This window comes from Lampetra planeri, unplaced genomic scaffold, assembly GCF_965212315.1.
Source record: "Lampetra planeri unplaced genomic scaffold, kcLamPlan1.2.h2 scaffold_747, whole genome shotgun sequence".
NCBI lineage: Eukaryota > Metazoa > Chordata > Hyperoartia > Petromyzontiformes > Petromyzontidae > Lampetra > Lampetra planeri.
Window position 1 is genome coordinate 1 of NW_027615569.1, and position 19,782 is coordinate 19,782.

The window sequence follows — 19,782 nt, forward strand, 5'->3', positions numbered from 1 at the left end:
AAATCCATCCGTTTTCAATATTCCCCGAGGAAATATTCCTTGTCAGTGTTGCTGCGCCACGCTCCTCGGACGAACGTAAAGTTCACAGCAACAACAGCTCAACTTCCGGTGTTTTCTATTTATATGACTCATGGATGCTATAAAGATCAGGTCAAAACGTACCAAGTAACACTTCCTTTTCCACTATTAAATAAAGAACAAAAATAAAGACCGTAAACTAAAAACAAACAAACAAAAAAATTATTTATTTACTATTTTACCATTGTTAGCCTTTTATTTTGAAGGCAGATTTTCCTTGTTCTGGGTATGTCGGGCCAGTCTGACGCAGTTGCGCACAATGGATTTTGGGTAAATTCATTTGCAGAAATGTAAACAACCGAGATTCCAAACGGCGAGCATCCTGCACACCTATAGAATTCTGGACAAATCACTCTTGATCCATATGAAAACGAAGAATGACATGATTGTTTTTGTTACGTTGTTGTTGCTTTTGTTTGTACAAGCATTCGCGTGACACACGCGCAGTAACCTCAATACGGCTGAAATGAGATTACATTTCTACAAGTTACGTCAGTTTTCATCTTATTTCTGAAAGAAAGTAAAGTGACCAGTACAGTACGGTTTCTGAAAATGAATCCAAACCCACCATGGTTCCGGCCCCCTGAATGCAACACTCTCATTGGTCTATTTATGTTGCATTTAAATGTTATCGGAAATATCATGTGCTGCTTCATTTCAAATGTCATCATTTTGTTTTGTAGCTACCGTTAAACATAGAAATCATGTGGTCTGAGCACAGACACATGTTTTCTTTAAATTGTTATTCAATCCACTCCCATCCACACTCTATCCCGGTAGGTGGCGGTAATGATCCTCTAAACCGGTTAATCGCTTCACGACTCAGAAGAAGAAGCATCGACAGACGAAGAAGAACATGATGCTGCCGATCACATAGCTTCCGATGATCAGCTGATCATCGTCAGAGCTGTTGTTGGAATTCAGATATCAGTTTGAAAGAAGCGTTTGGATGAGGAGTTCACGACGCAGTCAGGTATGCCGATGTGGCTTTCGTAGATGTTTTTTTCATCCGATCCTATAAATAGGGACAGATGTCAGACTGGAGATGCTCTGTCCCGTGACTCTGACGCAATCAGGACTCGTCCAATCAATGAACTGCGCCATAATATTGGACACGTGTATTATTTAAGTATTTCATTGTGTCATTTCTAAATGGATGATGAAAAAATATCTGAATCGGAACTTGAACTGACAATTTACGAATCAAGATCTGATTTTATTACTAAGTATATGTATGCATACCAATAATGTGTCTTGGTGTAATGTTCCAAACTCTAAATTGTCGTCCACAGTATGTGCCATCGGCTGGATGATGTAATGAGGCTGTGCTGTGAGTTATCTGCCAATCAGCAGATCCAGACCACAGTGAAGGGCTCGGGAAAGGGGGCCGCTGCAGCTGGGGGTCTGGCCTTTGCCGGGGGGCTGGTCGGGGGCCCTCTGGGTATCGCCGTGGGTGAGTGTTGTGCTCCTGGTATGTCTCAGTTGTCTCTGTTTCTTATAATGTTGCTCACCTTTCACCCCCAACTTCATTCTGTTCAGTGCTTCAGTTTAGACAGACAGTGAAGACGATTCCATTCTGTTGCAGGTGGTGCTGTCGGAGGCCTGCTGGGCTGCTGGCTGACCAGTGGACAATTCAAACCGCTTCCTCAGATCATCATGGAGCTCAGTCCTCAGCAGCAGCAGAAGCTGTACACGGACCTCATGGTGATCCTCGGAGACATCCAGTGGACGGACGTTGCCCAGCTCACTGCTCTGGTGATGGGCAACACCTCGCTGAAGCAGCAGCTTACTGCTGCTCTGCTGGGATACATCACCAAGGAGCTGCACGCTGACGTGCACTATGTGGACTAACAGATGTAATGGACGGTTGCTACGACACTGGACAGACTCCTATTGTTCAGACACTGGTGACATGATGTGTGCACATTGCTGTGAATTACACAGCTGGATCGCTTTATTACCTCCGCCAAGGAGGTTATGTTTGTTTGTTTTTCTCACGAAATAACTCAAACATTTGTGAATGGATTTGAATGAAATGTTCATGCAATGCGGATGATGGGTCAAGGAACTAAAGATTAAATGTTGGTAGTGTTCTGGAACCATTTGAATGATGAATGAATGATTCTTTATTATTACGATTTTCAGCATCTGTGTGTAGAACTCCACAACAAACGGTCACATTCTTGGCATAAAAATACAGGATACACTTGCTCTAGAGTCACTAATATATCAGAGTTTGATCCAGATCCTGAAAAGAATTTGGACACTACGATCCAGAACAGGAAATACTATGGTGCTATGGTGGATTGTCAGGAACTGTAAGACAACAAATGAAGATAACTAACACCAGAGTGTAGCTGAGAACTCAGATTTATTCTATCCTCAATAGTTCTGGAGTTCCAGCCAGAAAAAAAAATACCATGGGCCATGAAATTGTCTTCTTTGTCCTTAACAATGGAACTACAAATGCTATCATTGTATTTCTGTACACTATATTGATGTAGATAATATTTGGTATAAATCAAAATTACATATATGTAAAAAAATTTTGGGTGGAAACCACAATATGGCTGAAAATGAGCTGCTTGGGTCTGTGCAAGTCTGCACTGGCCGAGTGGTTTTCTAGTTTATTATGAGTACACCTGATAGTTTAATAATGGGATTGTAGTCACATTGTGATCTGATTGGTGTATAAATTCAGTTACCTTATTGAAGCAGCGATACTACTCTAGTAGTATACTACTGTACTAATAGATGTACATGTATGTCACACTCTGCATACTAACTTGTATTAATGGTTGTCTTACCTCTACGACAGCGCTTCATGTTTCCTGTCTTAGCTTTCAACCTACACAAACTTCCTGTCAACATCCCTGCAACTCACTGAATTCAGTTGCAATTAAACGTTTTATTCACGCATCCATTGGTTTGTTTACGCTCATGCTTCATCGTTTCAAAATGTTTCAGATACTGTGAAAACTCGGCAGGGTAAAAAGATGAAACGACTGCCACACCGTGCGTCTTTATTAATAAATATACATATTGGATCAACTCTATATATAAAAAGTTTCCACTTTTTAATACATATTAGAGGTGAAATTAGCTTATTCAGTGTTTATCCAACAACGGCTGTGTCGTCATCTGGGAATTCGTAGTAGGGAACCTCCAGGTTGAGAGGAGCCGGCCCCCTTTCTTATTCTTCCTGAAGAATCATAGTGGGAGCCATGGCAGGGGCAGTAGTAGCCTCCGTAGTCGCCAGCGTTGGCGATGGGCACACAACCCAAGTGGGTGCACACGCCCAGAACGATGATCCAGCGGGGGTTGAGCACTCTATCCTTGTCGTGCTGGGGGTCACGGAGCTCTGCTAAATCCACAGCAGCTTCTGTTTCAATTTCCTTCTCTGTGCGGTGACGGACAAATAGGGGCTTTCCTCTCCACTTGAAGGTCATGTTTTTGCCTTCGGGGATGTCGCTGAGCTTGATCTCGATCTTGGATAAGGCCAAGACGTCGGCCGAGGCGCTCATGGACGAGACGAACTGGCTAACTACCGTCTTGGCTGCATAGACGCCAACTACGGTGGTGGCCCCTGTGACGAGGTAGGAGAAGGCTCGTCTTCCCTCGCTGCTCTCCTGGGAGGACTTGTTGGGGTCAGTGACCTCGGGACGACGGTAGTCTGAGAAGTCAGGAATCTTGATGTCTGTGTGGGCGAGGCGGATTCCTCCGGGAGCTAGAAATAAGAAAACAAAAATTGAATTGCTGAAGTCTGGTCTCGTATCTCGTATCTGGTCTCATGAAGGTTCCAGAAGAACTTATTCCATCCACCCAGATGTTAGTTTTATGAATTATCAGGCTTTCAGCAAGGGACTTCCAATGTCACTTTCTGGGTGCCACCCTCTAATCAGTCCGTCCAGCAGCTACAACAACAACGTTGGTAACAATAATTCCTATTGTTACAGAAATCATCTAATTATCTTTATCAACATTGTCTACCCAGGCAGATTTGACCTTTGACACCAGAACAGTTTCATAACCACTGCCCTTTTACCTGAATAGATCCAATTAGGTTACGTCGTGTGCAATAATTTACCACGAACTGTGTTGCAGATTCCAATTAAGATTTTATTAGTAAGTGGTGGAAATTCGAGCACAGATATCTGGTCTTTTTTTCCGAACATCCATCGCTTCTTCAGGCACGTCACACATTGTTGTTAGCGTTCAAGCTAACGACACCTAAGCTAACTCGCAAAATGGGACATTAAGCCAATATCTGCGAATAAGCGAATTGTTATCTACAAATGGTAGATTATTCAAAACAGACCGTCTTCTGTGAAGATACTAAATACTACTTTCATGACATGTCTACATTTCAGGTTATTAGTTCGACCACCACATGACTGACATGCATCGGTTTTTTCTTTCTTACCGGCAGCAGAGACCACATTCTTCAATGGGTGTTTTGTTGCCTGCAGTAGAGCGCTGAAACGCGGGACGACAGACATGGTTTTCGTCCGAAATAGGACTCCTCCAACCCGTAGTTGGGGACGCGACCTTGCGTGTACAAAAGCTCCTGTGTCTCTTTACCCGGCGGCCCCAGAAACAAGGTCCACCTTCACATGGTTCCGCCGTAACCGACGTCAGACCGATGTGTCCCGTTGTTCTTTTCTGAATTAAAAAATATTTTTTGAATTGTGGTGCAAATTTATTATTTTTTCACCAATGCTGATAATTACCACTAACACAGTAACACACCTTTTTCAACATGGAGGTATTTTACACAGGCGCGCCATCAAGTCAGCTGACGGGTCCTTGTGATATAAACAAGGGTCCTTCTACGGAGGCGACACACACAATGGTAACCTGAGAGGAAAATAAGGAAAAAAATGAAAATACCAAAACGAAAGCTCTTTCTTCTGATAATCTTTGCGTATGTGGCATTTTCACTTTATGCTGCGTACAATGTATTTTTCAGCAGCAAAGTGATTTCGCGCGTCCACAGGGTGGTGAAGACCAGAAGCCCCTCAGGTAATTTCACCAAACAACTGTTAGCTAGCTTCTTTTGCTAAAGCGCATTTATTTGGCATTCATTTTATAATATGTGAATGTGTAATAATATAATATGTAATATGTGAATTAGGTGTACATTTTAACTGTGTGCAGGTGGAGGCAGAGATGGCGGTGCTGTTCCAGTCTTGGCAGACGACTGGAATCCGTGGGAGGATGAGCAGGTGGAGTACAACTCCGCCCTGAACAGAAAGAGAGAGGCCTTCAAGCAGCACATGGGCCGGATCGATAGGAACAAACCCAAAAGATACAAGGTCCAAATCTGGGGGAAAGCAGCCATCGGTACGTCAGGGTATTTATTTCGGTTTTGGCACGGAGCATTACAATCGGTTAATTATTTGGATTATTACTTTATCATTAATTTTCATCTGTTGTGCTACAGTTGCATCTCAGCCAGTTAATTCTAAAAGTGGAAACACATCTTTATATATAAATCGAAAGCACACAGTAAGATATATTACGTTTCATGATTTCTTCTTCCAGTTTAACTTGAATTGATTTACCGAAAAAAAAAGTTTTATGATATTCTAATTCATTCAGTTGCACCTATAATGTTTGACAGCTGCAAATAATTTTTTTTTGAAGGACAAAAGTTTAAATTGAGTTATGATGATGATCAGTATTGTAAATCTCTAAGAAATGGTTTAAACTCATGGTAAATGAAAGTTTTGAAACAGAATCTGAATAATAATAACAATAATCAGATAATTGTATTGTTTCCAAAGATGTGTCGTAGATATTCCTGTGTTGCTGACTGTGGTAGTAGTATTACATGACAGCTGTTCAGCTGTGTCGTCAAAACATTTTTAATTTTAGTCTTTTTTTCCGTCTTTTAGGGCTTTACCTCTGGGAACACATTTTAGAAGGACCTCTCAACCCATCTGACAAGATAGCACAATGGAGAGAGGGCGAGCTCCAGTCTGGAAAAATAGATTTCAGGTACACACGTGTAACATTGATGTTTTCCGTGCCATGCCACTCTGGATTGATGTCTTCTCCCCTCTCTTTAGCTTCTACACGGGTCCCGCTGTGGTCCAGGGCCACGTTCCCTTGGACATGAACAGCCTGGTTCTGGTTCTGAATGGTCGCGAACAGCAGAAAGTGTCTTACTCCACGCGGTGGCTGGAGCACGTCCAAGCACTGGTCCAGTCCCACACGGTGGCTCATGTAGCTGTGGTCCTGCTGGGCAACGAGCGGTGCAACAACGACTGGATCGGCCCGTACTTAAAGAGAAACGGGGGCTTTGTGGATCTGCTGTTTCTGGTGTACGACAGCCCCTGGGTCAATGACAAAGACGTCTTTCAATGGCCTCTCGGTGTTGCCACGTATGTTCCCCTTTGTGGGCTTTATTGTGGAGAAACAAATAAACCCTTCAAATTGTCTTCTTTCAATTCCTTTGGTGCTGTTTTGCAGGTACAGGCAGTTTCCCATGATCAGACCCAATGCTCAGATGATCACCTCCAACAGACCGTACCTCTGCAATTTCCTGGGAACTGTTTACAAGAACTCCTCGAGAGAAACTCTCATGCAGGTGCTGAAACATTCTGGCTTGGATAAAGATTGCTTCATCACTGCCAGAGAAAAGTAAGTCAGCACTTTGTTTTGCATTCATCCCGTCAGCAATTAATCGACATATTTGAAGTTTTATCTCCTCTCTTTCTGCCTCAGATGGCTCCCTCAGGAGACAGCCGACAGCTTGAAGCACTATCAGACAGCGCTGGCCCAAAGCGAGCTCACGCTCTGCCCAGTGGGCATCAACACGGAATGCTACCGCATCTACGAAGCCTGCTCTTACGGTTCTGTTCCGGTGGTGGAAGACGTGCAGACACCTGGGACCTGCGCCACTGGGACCAGCTCTCCACTGCGCCTCCTCAAAGCAGCTGGAGCCCCCTTCATCTTCATCAGTGACTGGAAGGAGCTACCGGCTATCCTGGAGCGGGAGAGAAGGATGAGCCAGGAGCAGCGCGTGGACAGGAGGAGGCGGCTGTTAGAGTGGTACGCCAGCTTCCGACAGCAAATGAAAGAGAGGTTCACCGAGGTCATGGAAGAGACCTTCTTCAAACCAGGCTGACTGTGGTGCTCGACCTTTTTCGAGGTTCAACAGGGGTAACATTTATTACACTTCTTTTGTGGAGATGTGATCGATTACTAGTGTAGTGAAGCTGGTGATATTCTGTGTAATGCTCTGGTGCAGGTTGTTATGATAACATTTATGTACGTAAATGGTGTGAAGAGTCTATATATTTATTTATTCTGTAAACGTTTACATCGATGGAATGTCTGTTGATTTTGAAATAATGAATGATAAGTTGCCTTTGCATTTTAAACTCCTTGTATTTTCAGGTTTTATATCTCTGTAGTGTGATTTTTTTTCTAGGAAACACTACATTAGAAGTTCATATCGGTTAAAAAGCCTGGTACATGAATCTGTTTTATATTGTCGGCAGCTTGACAGTGGGACAGTTGTGGTGCATATGTAGCATTTCTGAACCCGTTTTTGTTTATTGCAGTTTTGTTTCCTATTTCTGTGCTGTGGCGCATGACTTCTGATAGCAGTAGTATTAAACTGTTGTGATTGAGCGACATCAGGGCAGGGTTTCTTATTCATCCTGCAGGTGGTGCTGTGAATCAGTTTATTTGAGTACACTTTTTTTCTCCTTGATATCAATGTTTTATTAGAACATACTGTATGTGAATATGATGGAAGTGTTCAAACGTGAGAAGTTATTAAATTATTACCAGAAACAGAAGAAGCTTATTAGAGATCAGTGTGTGTTTTGGGCCCCTGATTCAAACTAACCCTATTTATGGGCCCACATATCATTGGTACCTTTAATCAGTGGATGTGTACAATTGGGGGGGGGGGGGGTGTTAGGACCTCTATGGGATCTTCAAGGTGAAACTAATATAAAGAAAAAACTGTTGAATTTTTAAAAGACTTGTTTCTGTATTATTGAAAATTTTACAATCCAGGAATGTTTCTGTGCTTGGTTTAATTAAAAATGTCAGTTTCCTGTTTTCCTTGATGGATTTTGACAGAATTCATTTTTTTTTCAGTAAAATCCAGTTTTAACCTGATGTTTTTGGCCACAAGGGAGCGCTATACAACTGTTGTGAGTGCCAGGTATTCTCTGTGGATAAACATCATTCACATGTAATTTTTCATTTATCATTAATCGTAATCACGTTAACATACAACTCTAATGCAAAAAATAAAATAATAAAAACTAAAAATCAGTGTGTGTGTTTTACTAATGTTGTGGGGACATAAATCTAGTTACAGTCACATTGTGAGGACTTCCCATGCCACGTGATGCCCGCCTATTTTTAATTTGAGGGAGACTTTAAGGTAAGGTGAGGTTAGTTGAGTGGTGGTTATAAGAACAGTTTAATCAGCAGGAAATGAAAAATGTGTGTGTGTGGTGATTTCCCTCCTTTTCCTCCCCTTCCTTCCTTCCTTCCTTCCCTCCCTCCCTCCCTCCTTCCTCCCCTCTCTCTCCCCAGCTGCTGTGCGCTGCAATCGGCCTGTCCTGTCTGCCTCTCCCCGCCTGCTGCCGGGAGCTGTGGGGGAGAAACCATCGAGAGAGGGCGAGCAAGTCTGGGGAGAAGTACGAGTGTGTGTGCGGCTCCTCCAAGCTGGATACCAGAAAAAAAAAACACAAATACAAGCGGACTTTTAATACGCTCCCTTTTTTTACTTGACAATTTCTTCTTCTGTGGTAACGACAGACAGCAGACCGCTCAGAGGATCCACCGGCAGGAGCTGGCCGGCGCACCGACCCCCTGGTGTCCACAGCTCATCCAGAAGGAAGGAGCAGCGATGAAAAAGTGAAGCTTTTCTTTCACCGGTGGCGCAAAGTTAAAAACCCGACATTTTCTTTTAATCTCGCGCTTTTTGCTCCCTCCTCTCGCGTCAGTTCCCCCTCCTCTCCCGCTCCCTCTCTCTTCTTCGTCGCTCCGCGTTGTGATGCGTCCGCTGCTGTAGGATCCCGCTTGTTGACTCTCACAGTTCCACCGTACAAGAAGTTTACAACAAGCAGGCGGAAAAAATGTCCACGCCGAGGTTCAAAAAGGATAAAGAGATCATCGCGGACTACGAGAGCCAAGTCAAAGGTGAGAGAGGACGGGATTTTACTGCCGCTTCTTGTCTTCTCCTCAAGCTGGAAATAGGACCAAGCTAGTTCATCCAGAGCTGAGTCCTAGCATACAGTGTATTAAAAAAGTTAGCAATATCTATCTATACTTGCACTGCAGGGGGAAATGAACCTTTAAACAGCAAAACCGTTTTTTTTTTGCTTTCTGGCGGAAATACAGTTTGTGAGGTGACAGTTAGTTAGCGTTAACATAAAATAAGATGGGTAGTTAATTTGTGCTTTTGTCTGCTAGCTGTGCATGTTGAAGACTTTCCTAGAGAGGGTTTGCCACCTCGACACACACACACACATACACACACACACACACACACACACACACACACACACACGCAGCACGAATAAGCAGAATAATTTGATTTATTGGCAGGTACATTTATTGGGAATGTGAGCTGGTGTCAACATGAGGACAGGAAGTCAGGTAGACCTGGAAAAACTTGTAAAATGCTATCTCAACATGACAGAACAATTTGGTCTGGCACTTCACATCATGTTGATATATTCAGCAGCCTGTTACTAGCACAGACTTTGTGTATTTTAGCACATATACTTAATAATGTTGCTTTTGTATAGCTTTTATCTAGCTGTATTGCTTTTTTAGATTGCACCAGCAGAAGTGCTCCAGTTTTGTTGTATAATTTTATTCTATACTGCGGCTATATGCAATGGTAGCCAGGAGGAAGAAATGCAGGTTACACACCTGTATGGAGATTCAGTGCATTGCTCAGGGGGCATTTGAGGGAGCGTTATCTTTTGGCGTCCGCTCGCCTCTGTTTGCCCTTGACTGCCATAAAACTGCTATGTGCCTTGATTTAGGTGAATGATTCAGAGCTGTGCAAGACACCCGGAAATGATGCGTCCGTAACTTATCTCCCCCGAACTCCCCTGTGCATTCAGAGCAGAGGTAGCATATTCCCAGACAGACTCAACACAAGAAAGAGGCAGTTGGCTGCTCTAAGGTAACCATAGGGATTTGGCCCCCAGCCAACCAGCTCTGTTATTCACTGCTATTAGCATGCTGAAATACCACCTATTCACATCCCGGCATCCAGCCTCATACCCTCAGAAAGGAGAGCAGGACAGTGGGGGTCAGGGGCAAGAGAAAGGAGTCCATGGTGCTTGACAATTTGCATGTGCCTTCACAAAGGCACTCATTTGCAAGAGGTCTTCAGCAGCCTTCCTTGGACTTGTGAGGATGACTAAGGGCTTTCAGGTGATCATAGAGCAGGATGTACAGTCATGAGGGGACGATGAACTAGAGCTGACAAAACTTCTTATTTGTCATGCACAACCCGGCGGGGTAATAACTGCAACCTGATGCTGCTGAGAATAACTGTAGCTAGATGAGACCACAGGAGCCTCAGTAAATCAATGTTACGCTGTGTTGTTTTAATGAAGACCCAGAAATCAGACACTAACTCACAGAGGCTTGTCATGGCATTATAAATATCCCTGCAGGGAAAGGTAATATCACAAGTAGTGCTTAGCTGTTTGCATAAAGGAACGCTACTGGTTCTTTTTGCATTGCAAAGAATCTCTGGGTGTTGAGCTTGAGACTTCCTTTATTTTTTCATCATTCAGATGTATTTTTGAGCAAAGACTAATCAGAGGGTAATGGATGACCAGATTTTTGTTACTTTGAAAACACATATTATCTATTAATGACTATTAATAAGTTGGCAGCATGCTAGTTTGTAAACACAATGTCAAACAGGAAGCGGACCTGGGAAATCAGCTGGTTCACTGCTGCTTTCATGACCAATGATGCATTTTGTGGCTGACTGTGACTGGTCTGTTACCTTCTGTTTTCTATCAGCGAACAGAGTGCTAGTCCTTTTTTTTGTGTGTGTGGGGGTGTCAGCTGTATGACATCATGGGGATAAACTCGGATTGTCCTAAGACAAATCATATGCATTTTTCTTTTTACCCCCTCAACAAACATAACTCTTATCCTGTCATGGTGTGTGTGTGAGTACATTCTGTCATTCCTGATGAACCATGTCCAGACATTATGCTTCATATTTTCCAGTCCAGTGTATTTATCTCCAATAGACTTTCTGTAAATGGTTAATGGCAAACCAAACAATGTGTTACTCTGGATGATTCCGGCAAACGCAAACTTTTTTGTTTTGGGGGGAAAAAATAGCTGCTGGGAACTTCGGGATTTAAGTCGTTGATATGAGCTGAAAAAATGATCTTCAATGAGTGTTAATTCAACATGAAGTGTTCTGTTATGACTTTGCAGCTGTTAAGTGTTTTTATGAGTCGAGTTTGGAGTTATAATGAGTGGGATCACGTCGTATAGCCGGAGGCAGATTGTGTCCAACAGAAACACTGATTATTCAAGATGCGGAACAAAACAAAGCCTAGACAACTGTCTGAGCTGCGTTCAGGTCCTTAAGTCAGCATCCTCTGTGAACGGCTCCCACATTTATCTGTCAGTTATCCCCCGAGTGATCCATAGCTTCCATAGCTGTTACCAAACATCTGATCCTCTTGGTTTCTGGTTTTAACCTGATATTCTCTTGTTGAACAATTTATCTTACTGATAAATTACTAATGGGTGTCATTTGTGTGTCTGTAAAATCATTATCCTTTCATTGACGCTCTGAAGCGTGGGGAGTTCATTCGTAGTTATTGCTGAGTTGACGACTACACTGAGGGAGGGGTTGTTGTGGAAAAACAGAAACATGAAAAAGGATTGGTTTAAGACGGTGGAATTTGTTTGTGCTTTATTTTGCACATCAGTTTCAGGCAGTTTTGTTCTTGTTTCGGAAAGTTTGTGGGTACACTGGCATTCTCTGTGTGTGTGTGTGTGTGTGTGTCTGCTACAGTGGCCCCGTGGAACAGAACACAACAACTTGTTTTCGACCACATATTTATATATAATGTTAGGCTGTGTTTTTGATGTTAATGGCGTAACGCCTAGTAGGACCCTTTGACCCCTCCTAGATCATCGGAAGGGTCTGCTCCGTCAACCCCTCTCCACTGGCGATAGTAATCAGATCCCAACCCCTTCACAAACTCCAAAAAAGTGGTCGGGCCATGTTTGTTTGCAATGTGGATGAAAGGAGAGGAAACCAAATGGAGGTGATGTGTGGTTATGATAATCTCTAATAATAAAAGGACTTCTAATGTGGTTGGTACTTGGTGCTGTTTATTTGTACTGGGAATAGTGTGAATTTCCGAGTAAGTATCCGAAAAAATGTGTGTGTGTGTGTCTGTGTGTGTGTGCCCTGCAGTGTTTCCACACCATTATCTTACTTATAAAAAAGGCTGCCACCTGCGGCTCATATTGCTGAGTTTTTTTTATTTTTAGGTTATAAAACAGTACAAATGCTCTGTACCCAAGCAAATAGTCTCTTCAGGGGGAGGAAATAAAAACATTTGCTTCAAATAACTTTTATTCCCTTTTGGAATGGAATGATCTTGAATATTGAGGCAGCTGGCTGATTCCTGTATTTCTTTTAACACACTTTTCCATCAGTAAATATTGTCAGTGGTGATTTGGGCGGAATGCGGAGAGCAGCTGTCACTATAACTTGACCTTATGCAAGGGTCACATTTAGTCCCATTATCACCAAAGTGAAGCCATGTGACGGAGAACATCTCTCTCTCCTGTGACGTGTTAGTAAGACACCCAAAGGTGAGGGACTGACTATGTGGGCAGGTCCGTCCCAATTTAACACGAGCCCTAACTCTTTTAAGGATCTAAATCGGTTTCATTTGTCACACCAAAATCGGCTGTGTGTCACAGACACAAACTATTTTACACAACAAAAGTTCTACCAGACCCTGCTCAGCTGATCTTTGTGTTATTCACTGTCCAGGAGGTGTTGATGGAGGTTAGCGGTCAGAAGGCTAATGGCATCCCAAACACCTCTCGAAGCACTTGTTCAGAACATCACACACCATCCACCATCTGTTTCCACCAGCCCTGTGTCTATAACAGTGTGCGTGTCTGTGGTGCATTTCCACTTTGTGGTATGGCATTGGGTGTGGCGTGTGTGTGTGTTTGGGCAACGGCGTGCATGGCCGGATGAATGGTTATTGACAGCACCATCTGTGGCCACTCACCCTTTTTGCAGTTTTAATAAACTCTGCTGAACACAACTAAAGCCCTGCTGTGCTTTTCACTGAAGCCACAAAGCCACTGGGCCAACGCTGCAGCCTCCCCCAACACCACCCCCTCCCCCAGAAAAGAAAAACACGACAAGCCATGCTAACTTTTCAATGTCCTAGCATCTCTACAACAACACAGAAACAGTGGAATTCAAATGATAACAGCAGGTGTATGTGTTTCTATTAGTAGCAGATTAATAGTGTGTCCCTGATGACATTGGAGTCGTTTCCCGAGCTGCGGACAGGAAGTTTCGAAATGGAACTTTGTCAAACCAGAGGACCCCGAGTTCAGATTTAAAGATGGCGGGGTGCCTATTATCTGTCAGTATAAACTGTTTTCTAGTGTTTTCATTTCAGTGACATAGAACTTGTTTATGCATTATCAGTGGAAGCGTTGTTAATTTGTAGTTGTATGTGGAATACGATGTAGTTTATCAACTAGGAACAAGCACAACATATTTTTGTGATGACATTGGAACTTAGCCAACTTGGTTTTCACCTTGGAATTACCTCACCATGATGTGCGAACTTGGACATACGCTGCAACTGAACACGCAATAATTCATTCCGTTTCTTAAACTTAAACTGCATCACATGTGACAATTTGCAAGTTCCTACCTCTCTTTTGCCGGTGTGGGGCATGTTGGCGGATCCTGGGCTGGTAATGAGCTGCATACGAGATTCAGTGTGTAGCTGCACTGGGTTAACACAATTTAATGGAATTGGACGCCATTCAGAGAGAAAGTAAATCAGAAGGGGAACTGACATAAAAGGGAGGGTTGACGGGGATTTAGAGAGATTTTGGCTACTTTCTGGACATCCTTAATTCCTCTGAACCACTGCTGTGTTTGAAGCAGATGGACAGACAGGAAGGCAGTCTGGCCGTGTTGCTGCCTGCCACCCATTGGGAATGGATTAGAGGGGAAGGAGGTTGGGGGATGGGACGGGATGATATGAGGTCAGCACAGGAATAAGTGAAGGCGGAGGTCATAAACTCAGACTTGGGTGACTTGTTTTAATCTGCGTCTGAGTGTTTTCAGCCCATTCAGCTGTCACACGTAAGCTGTTTATGTGTTTACTGTTGAGCAACAGCTTTTAAAGATCAGCACAAACACATGCTGTAAGTAAAGTTTCTTGCTGGTCCTTTTTGATGCAGGTACTTCAACAATGTGATGTCTTCCATTTTAGCCCCCCCCCCCCTTGTAATGCCAATGGTTTGGCAGACCAGACAACCTGTTCCTAAGTTTTGCATTGACCAATATGTCCCCCAGTTAGTTCATGCTGAATGACTGATGGGGAGGTTTTGGCCACCGGAAACGCTTTGCTGTGTAAACACATGTTTTCCATCGTTTTGTCCAATCATCCAAATGGATCCTGTAAACACACTTTTTTCAAACCTGGTCTGAGGGTGAACAATTTAAAGCCGTCAGTGTTTATATTTCTGTATCTGTCTGCCTCTAGCTCCACATTAAATCTTGCCACCGTCTTAAGTTTTTTTCCGGTTCTCAGTGTTTTTCTTTGTTTCCTTCCAGTGACTGAAAGTAAGCACATCTTGTTACCCGTAGTAACGCCGACAAGATTGACATAATTTTCTGCTCATTAATTGCATATTGGACGGTTCTATTTGCTCGTCAAACAAGGAAGTGCAGCTTCATCGTCACTTCTACTCAGTATTTGGAGAATTTCAGCGCCACCTACAGGCCTATAGGCCTATGAACTACAGCCTGTCCAGTAGTCTCCAATGGATTCATTTGGATGCAAATATTCTTGGTGCCAAGAAGGACGGAGGAAAAAAAGATCACTTTGGTATGTGTGGACATGACCTTCTTTTTACACTGATTACCCAACAAAAGTCGTCATGTGGTCCACCATTCTGGAAGAATACATGTCAAGGTAGCGTAACCAGTCTAACATCTAATCAAATCTGTACCCAAAGATTCACAGCACTCGAGTAACAACTGAAGCACTGTGTTTAGCCTCTCTGCTGAGTCCCTGAGTCTGGGTCTGCTGCATTTCTAACTTCCTGCCTCTGGACACCATCCAGCTTTACAGAAATTATATGATTAGAAACAATGAGACGTTTGGCACGAATACCAACCCAGGAGCTTTTACAGTGCTGACTTGTCTTCATTCATCAATGGCCGGTCCCATTTCCTGTGACTGACAAAGAACGGTGCCAAATCACATTTGTGACTTTCTGTGTTCGGAGAACGTCTGTTCTTGATGTTTCTATCTGTACACTTCCGTTGGTATATTTAGAGTCTGAAGCTATGCAGACAGTATCTGGAACAGCTTCCTCCCAGTGTTATAAACCTTTGACATCAACAATCCCACTATATTAGTGACGTAATAGTTTTTCTGGAAAAGAGCTGATATCCTTGCTTGCAAAAAAAAAAAAAAAAGATTCACCAGAAAGGCATTTTTTTAAAAGACAAAACCTAAAGATTCTTTTGTAAGACAAGGATATACAGAGTAAGGCATTGTATTATTTCACACAAAAGTCTGTTATCTCACCCCCTTCTGCCCGTAACACAAATGAGCACAAGTTTAATTTACTGATCTTCTGTCTTCTCCTGGTCCCTTCCCCCGTTTTCCTTTCTTCTACCATGACCTTATGACCTGAAGGAAGCAGCCGTTGAGCCTGCTGCTCCCCACCTAATCAATAACCTAAGACCACCCCACAAGTAATGGCTGCCATGTTGGATGGCTACCCCACAAGTATTAGGAAGGAAACCAAGCTGTGGTGAATAGAAACACATTTGTCCCGTTTGGATCTGATTGATTAATTTCTAGCTTGAAGCAAAGACACCGACCTTGTTTGAATTTCTAATCCACTCCTTCTGCTGCGGATACACCAAGATGTTTCTGCTGTTTTATGTGGTCACCTCCTCCCTCCCTCTGCTTCCCCTGGTACCACGGCTGTTTTGAAGCTGTAAGAGATTCCCATGGTCTCGTCATATCAGCCTGACAATAAAGGCTCATTGTGGGCTGCAGGAGGACATTTGAACGCACAGCCCCGGATTTTGTTTTCGACGCAGGTCTTGTAAGCGCTCGTTTGAACTTTCCGCCACCCTCCCCCAAGTTTGGAAGTTGAAGCTGTGGTCCCAGCCGTGGATGAGGGATGCTTGGAAATAACAAAAGCGACATTTTGGATAAAGATCTGTCGGCCATGTTGCTCCACTCTTTGTGTCCTTTTGCCAGTGGTCACATATGGAGAGAGTCCTTCAGCTGAGTAATGTCCCTTTCACGGATCCAGTCTGTAATCTCCTCCCAAGAGGATCTTCTACATGGCGGACTACTAATAATTGAACAAGACTATGCATTAATGATCAGTTATGTTCAATTGTATCAAAAACTACCAGCCTTCATGAGGACGTGAGGTGCACTTTGAGTGTGTTTCTACTTTGAAGCATTTGCTTAACGTTTGAAATTCCCAGAAAATTAGTGTCCACTTTGCAACACGGTTCCAGTGTTTCCATAAAAAATAGAATTATTTTAATGTTATTTCACACCGTTATTATGCAGCAGATGAAATGTTGCTTCCCATCCTGCTGGCCCTGCCTGTGGTTTCCATTCAGATGAAAGTCTGAGTCACCAACTAATTGTAGCAATCTAGCGCTCACGTTCATAGAAATCTCATTATTGACTGAAGTTCTCAGTCTGCCTCACTGACCCCCTGATGACAACCCTCTTTCCACAGCAATTTGACCCGACTGACCTCTGCTCCTTGACCTGAAACCTCAGCTGCTTAACTTCCTCCTCTGTCCTATGAGATGCACCTACAGCAAGGATCATCGATTTGGAAAGACGACCATGACTTACAAAACCAGAATGGTTGTCAATCAAACAAACAAGTAAAAAAATGATTGTAGTTGTTAAGAATGATTGGTAAGTCTCATAAACAACATCACATTTGTTTTTAGTGGTTATAGATTTAGCTTTGGCACTTTACAATCGGGGAAAAGTCAGTAAAGTACGTCTTCCTTCAATTTTGTGTCTTTGAGTGTAAGTGACACCTCACTCTGTCATCGGGAGACTTTTGGGAACTCAGGGTGCTTTCAGACCTACCTCGTTTGGGCCTGACTTTGAGACTTTTCTGTATAAACCATGAGCTGGACCATTGAACCAAAATTTGGTCCAATGAAGAAAGGTGGTCTCGGTCCTGACCAAAATGGCGATAGTCTGGACTTTCTGTCCTTTTACAGGAGGTTCATCACTGGTCTCTTCCTCCGTCTTTTTTCTTTCTTTCTTTTTTTAGGTTAAGCTGGAGCAGATTGCTCTTTGCAAGAATTCCATTTTCTGATAAATAGGAGTGACATGAAGTAAGTTTCTGAGATCAGAGTGATCTGGAAATAGAAGGAGAGATGTTCTGTCTTGGTCTGCCTGTTTTTTTTCATAACCCTAAATAGAGCAAAGCCTCAAATGGACATGGACAATAATAATATAGAGGTTTTTAATCTTGCGTTTAATTATAGATGAAGATCAGCACTTGGATCAGGATGACAGAGATCGCCGAAGCCCTACAGAGACTGTGGATTAACACTGTTAACAACAATTCAAAAATGTCAGCTGTGTGTGTCTCTGTGTGTCTGTGTGTCTGTGTGTCTGTGTGTGTGTGTGTGTGTGTGTGTGTGTGTGTGTGTGTGTGTGTGTGCGCGCAAGAGTCATACTGTCCTTGTCGTCATTCGTTCGCTCACTCAGCAGCTCAGCAAGACCACTGACACCAAGGACAGCTTCACCCGGGACTGAGGACGAGGCCGTTCTCTTCTTTGAGGTCATGGTTAATGGTGTGTCGGTGGGCGGTGATGCATGGCAACCTGGCGAGGCGTGTGGCACAGACGTGACTCTCTCACACACACACACACACACACTCTCCAAAGGGTGGGCCCTTTCTCCTGGCTCTGCAGGTGACAGAATAGAGAAAGCCCCAGTCTTGCTTGCTTTAGTGTCGAGAAACAAAACGCGGTGAAAGCTGATCTGGCTGTTCTTTTCTTCCTCTCTTCCCGCTTTGTCCGTAGCTTTTGCACTCAGAGCAACTGCCCTGGGGACCATCACATTGTGTGGCGGTAGCTCAGATCACACATGGTAAATCCACAAGCATTTGGGTACATCTGTGTGCTGTTGCCTCCCGCAGGCAGAACTCGCATTCGGTTTCACCTGTCCGGTCTTGTCAGGTGTGTGTTCACGCAGAGAAGATTACAAAGGCCTTTAATGAGATACTCTGAGGGACATTTTTTCAGGAGAGACTTGTCATCTTAACGCCCAAGAGGCTCCTCTCAGAGTCAGCCGCCTATACTCACAAAAGTGGGATAGGATTGGCGGTTAAAGCCTCCTTGAGGGTAGGTCGTTGGAGACGACGGCATGTAACTCTGTCACTTCCTCCATATTGGCTTCCACTGTAATTATCTGGAAATTAGGTCTTTGTGGGGCCTCATCATTTTCTTTTCTCCTCTCTTTCTGTGTGTGTGCGCGTCGAAGCTGATCATTTTCAGCTTTCTTGGCCCCTGGTGCCCCGTGAAGAGGGAAGTTGTCATTGTGGACATTCTCCACAGCTTGGTTTTCACTGCAGATGCCTTGTGAGAAATCAATCCCCCCCTGGCTGTGACTGGCACAGTGACAAAGGCGCCGACTCGACCGCAAGTGCTGGCGGACGTGGTGGGGTCTGACACCAACCTGAGTGAGGGGAACTATTAGGATTTGACTTGAAATGATCATCATGATCAGTGATAATGAAAACCAAAAGCCACATAAAAGAAAAACAACATATTGAGGGGATGATGATTTGTGAGTGACACGGTGGGTCTGTGGGTTCTCTGCAGGTTAGTCAGCTACTCTAAAGTTGTGAATGTGAATGGTTGTCTTTACATGATAGTACTTGTTCAGCGTCTTTATGCTTCTGCGTCGAACTGACGTTGTGAGTGTTTTTACTTGTCTGTGCCATTGTGTTTAGTTCTTTTCCGGTTATTGGTCTTTTCTTTGTTTACTTCCAGCGATCGTGTCTAAATGTGATCTAGTTACTGCAGCAGCTCCAATAAGATCGGTGCCATTTTCCACTCATGTTTTCGGTCAAAAATTGTCTTTTGGTCGCTTCTGTATTCTCGGGCCAACACTGAAGTCCCGCTCCAAGAGCTGGGAAAGTCACGCGATGCAAACAGTCCAATCACAGTTGTTACCGTCTAAGGAGGTTTGCGTAGCCACAATGTGTAGTTACATTTCTGTAGCGGTGATGTCAAGCTACGCTGTAGAAAATGTGGTACGCCGTCTTTGGACGAAGAAGAAGCATAAATTAGGCTTCAACCCTGCGATGAAGTGACCACTCGTCCAGGCACCATCAGCAGGAGCAAGCTGAATGATGACGAGGGAATGCATC

The 19,782-nt window shown here is 43.6% G+C and overlaps 3 protein-coding genes across 3 annotated transcripts; 2 read left to right on the forward strand and 1 right to left on the reverse strand.

Annotated features, from left to right (window-relative positions):
• The first annotated feature begins 1,371 nt into the window (after positions 1–1,371).
• CUNH19orf12 (chromosome unknown C19orf12 homolog) lies at positions 1,372–1,929 on the forward strand. The gene is made up of 2 exons (XM_078624354.1): positions 1,372–1,531; positions 1,664–1,929. Exons 1-2 carry the CDS (start codon positions 1,372–1,374, stop codon positions 1,927–1,929), a joined length of 426 nt encoding a protein of 141 aa, XP_078480480.1.
• Positions 1,930–3,193: 1,264 nt separating this feature from the next.
• Positions 3,194–4,577, reverse strand: UQCRFS1 (ubiquinol-cytochrome c reductase, Rieske iron-sulfur polypeptide 1). Its single transcript, XM_078624353.1, is given in 3 exon segments — positions 3,194–3,265; positions 3,267–3,805; positions 4,502–4,577. Coding segments are annotated over 3 exon segments (687 nt in total).
• Positions 4,578–4,958: 381 nt separating this feature from the next.
• On the forward strand, positions 4,959–7,210 carry LOC144741862 (ribitol-5-phosphate xylosyltransferase 1-like). The gene is made up of 6 exons (XM_078624355.1): positions 4,959–5,127; positions 5,236–5,421; positions 5,976–6,078; positions 6,150–6,464; positions 6,553–6,723; positions 6,808–7,210. The coding sequence occupies exons 1-6, from the start codon at positions 4,959–4,961 to the stop codon at positions 7,208–7,210; spliced, it is 1,347 nt and encodes a 448-aa protein (XP_078480481.1).
• The last annotated feature ends 12,572 nt before the right edge of the window (positions 7,211–19,782 follow it).

Excerpts from the sequence above, each read along its gene's own strand:
- CUNH19orf12 (XM_078624354.1), top strand. The coding sequence starts at position 1,372 with ATGTGCCATCGGCTGGATGATGTAATGAGGCTGTGCTGTGAGTTATCT. Across the intron at positions 1,532-1,663 it reads CCCTCTGGGTATCGCCGTGG|GTGGTGCTGTCGGAGGCCTG; the intron begins GTGAGTGTTGTG and ends ATTCTGTTGCAG.
- LOC144741862 (XM_078624355.1), top strand. The coding sequence starts at position 4,959 with ATGAAAATACCAAAACGAAAGCTCTTTCTTCTGATAATCTTTGCGTAT. Across the intron at positions 6,079-6,149 it reads TCTGGAAAAATAGATTTCAG|CTTCTACACGGGTCCCGCTG; the intron begins GTACACACGTGT and ends CCCTCTCTTTAG. Across the intron at positions 6,724-6,807 it reads TTCATCACTGCCAGAGAAAA|ATGGCTCCCTCAGGAGACAG; the intron begins GTAAGTCAGCAC and ends TTTCTGCCTCAG.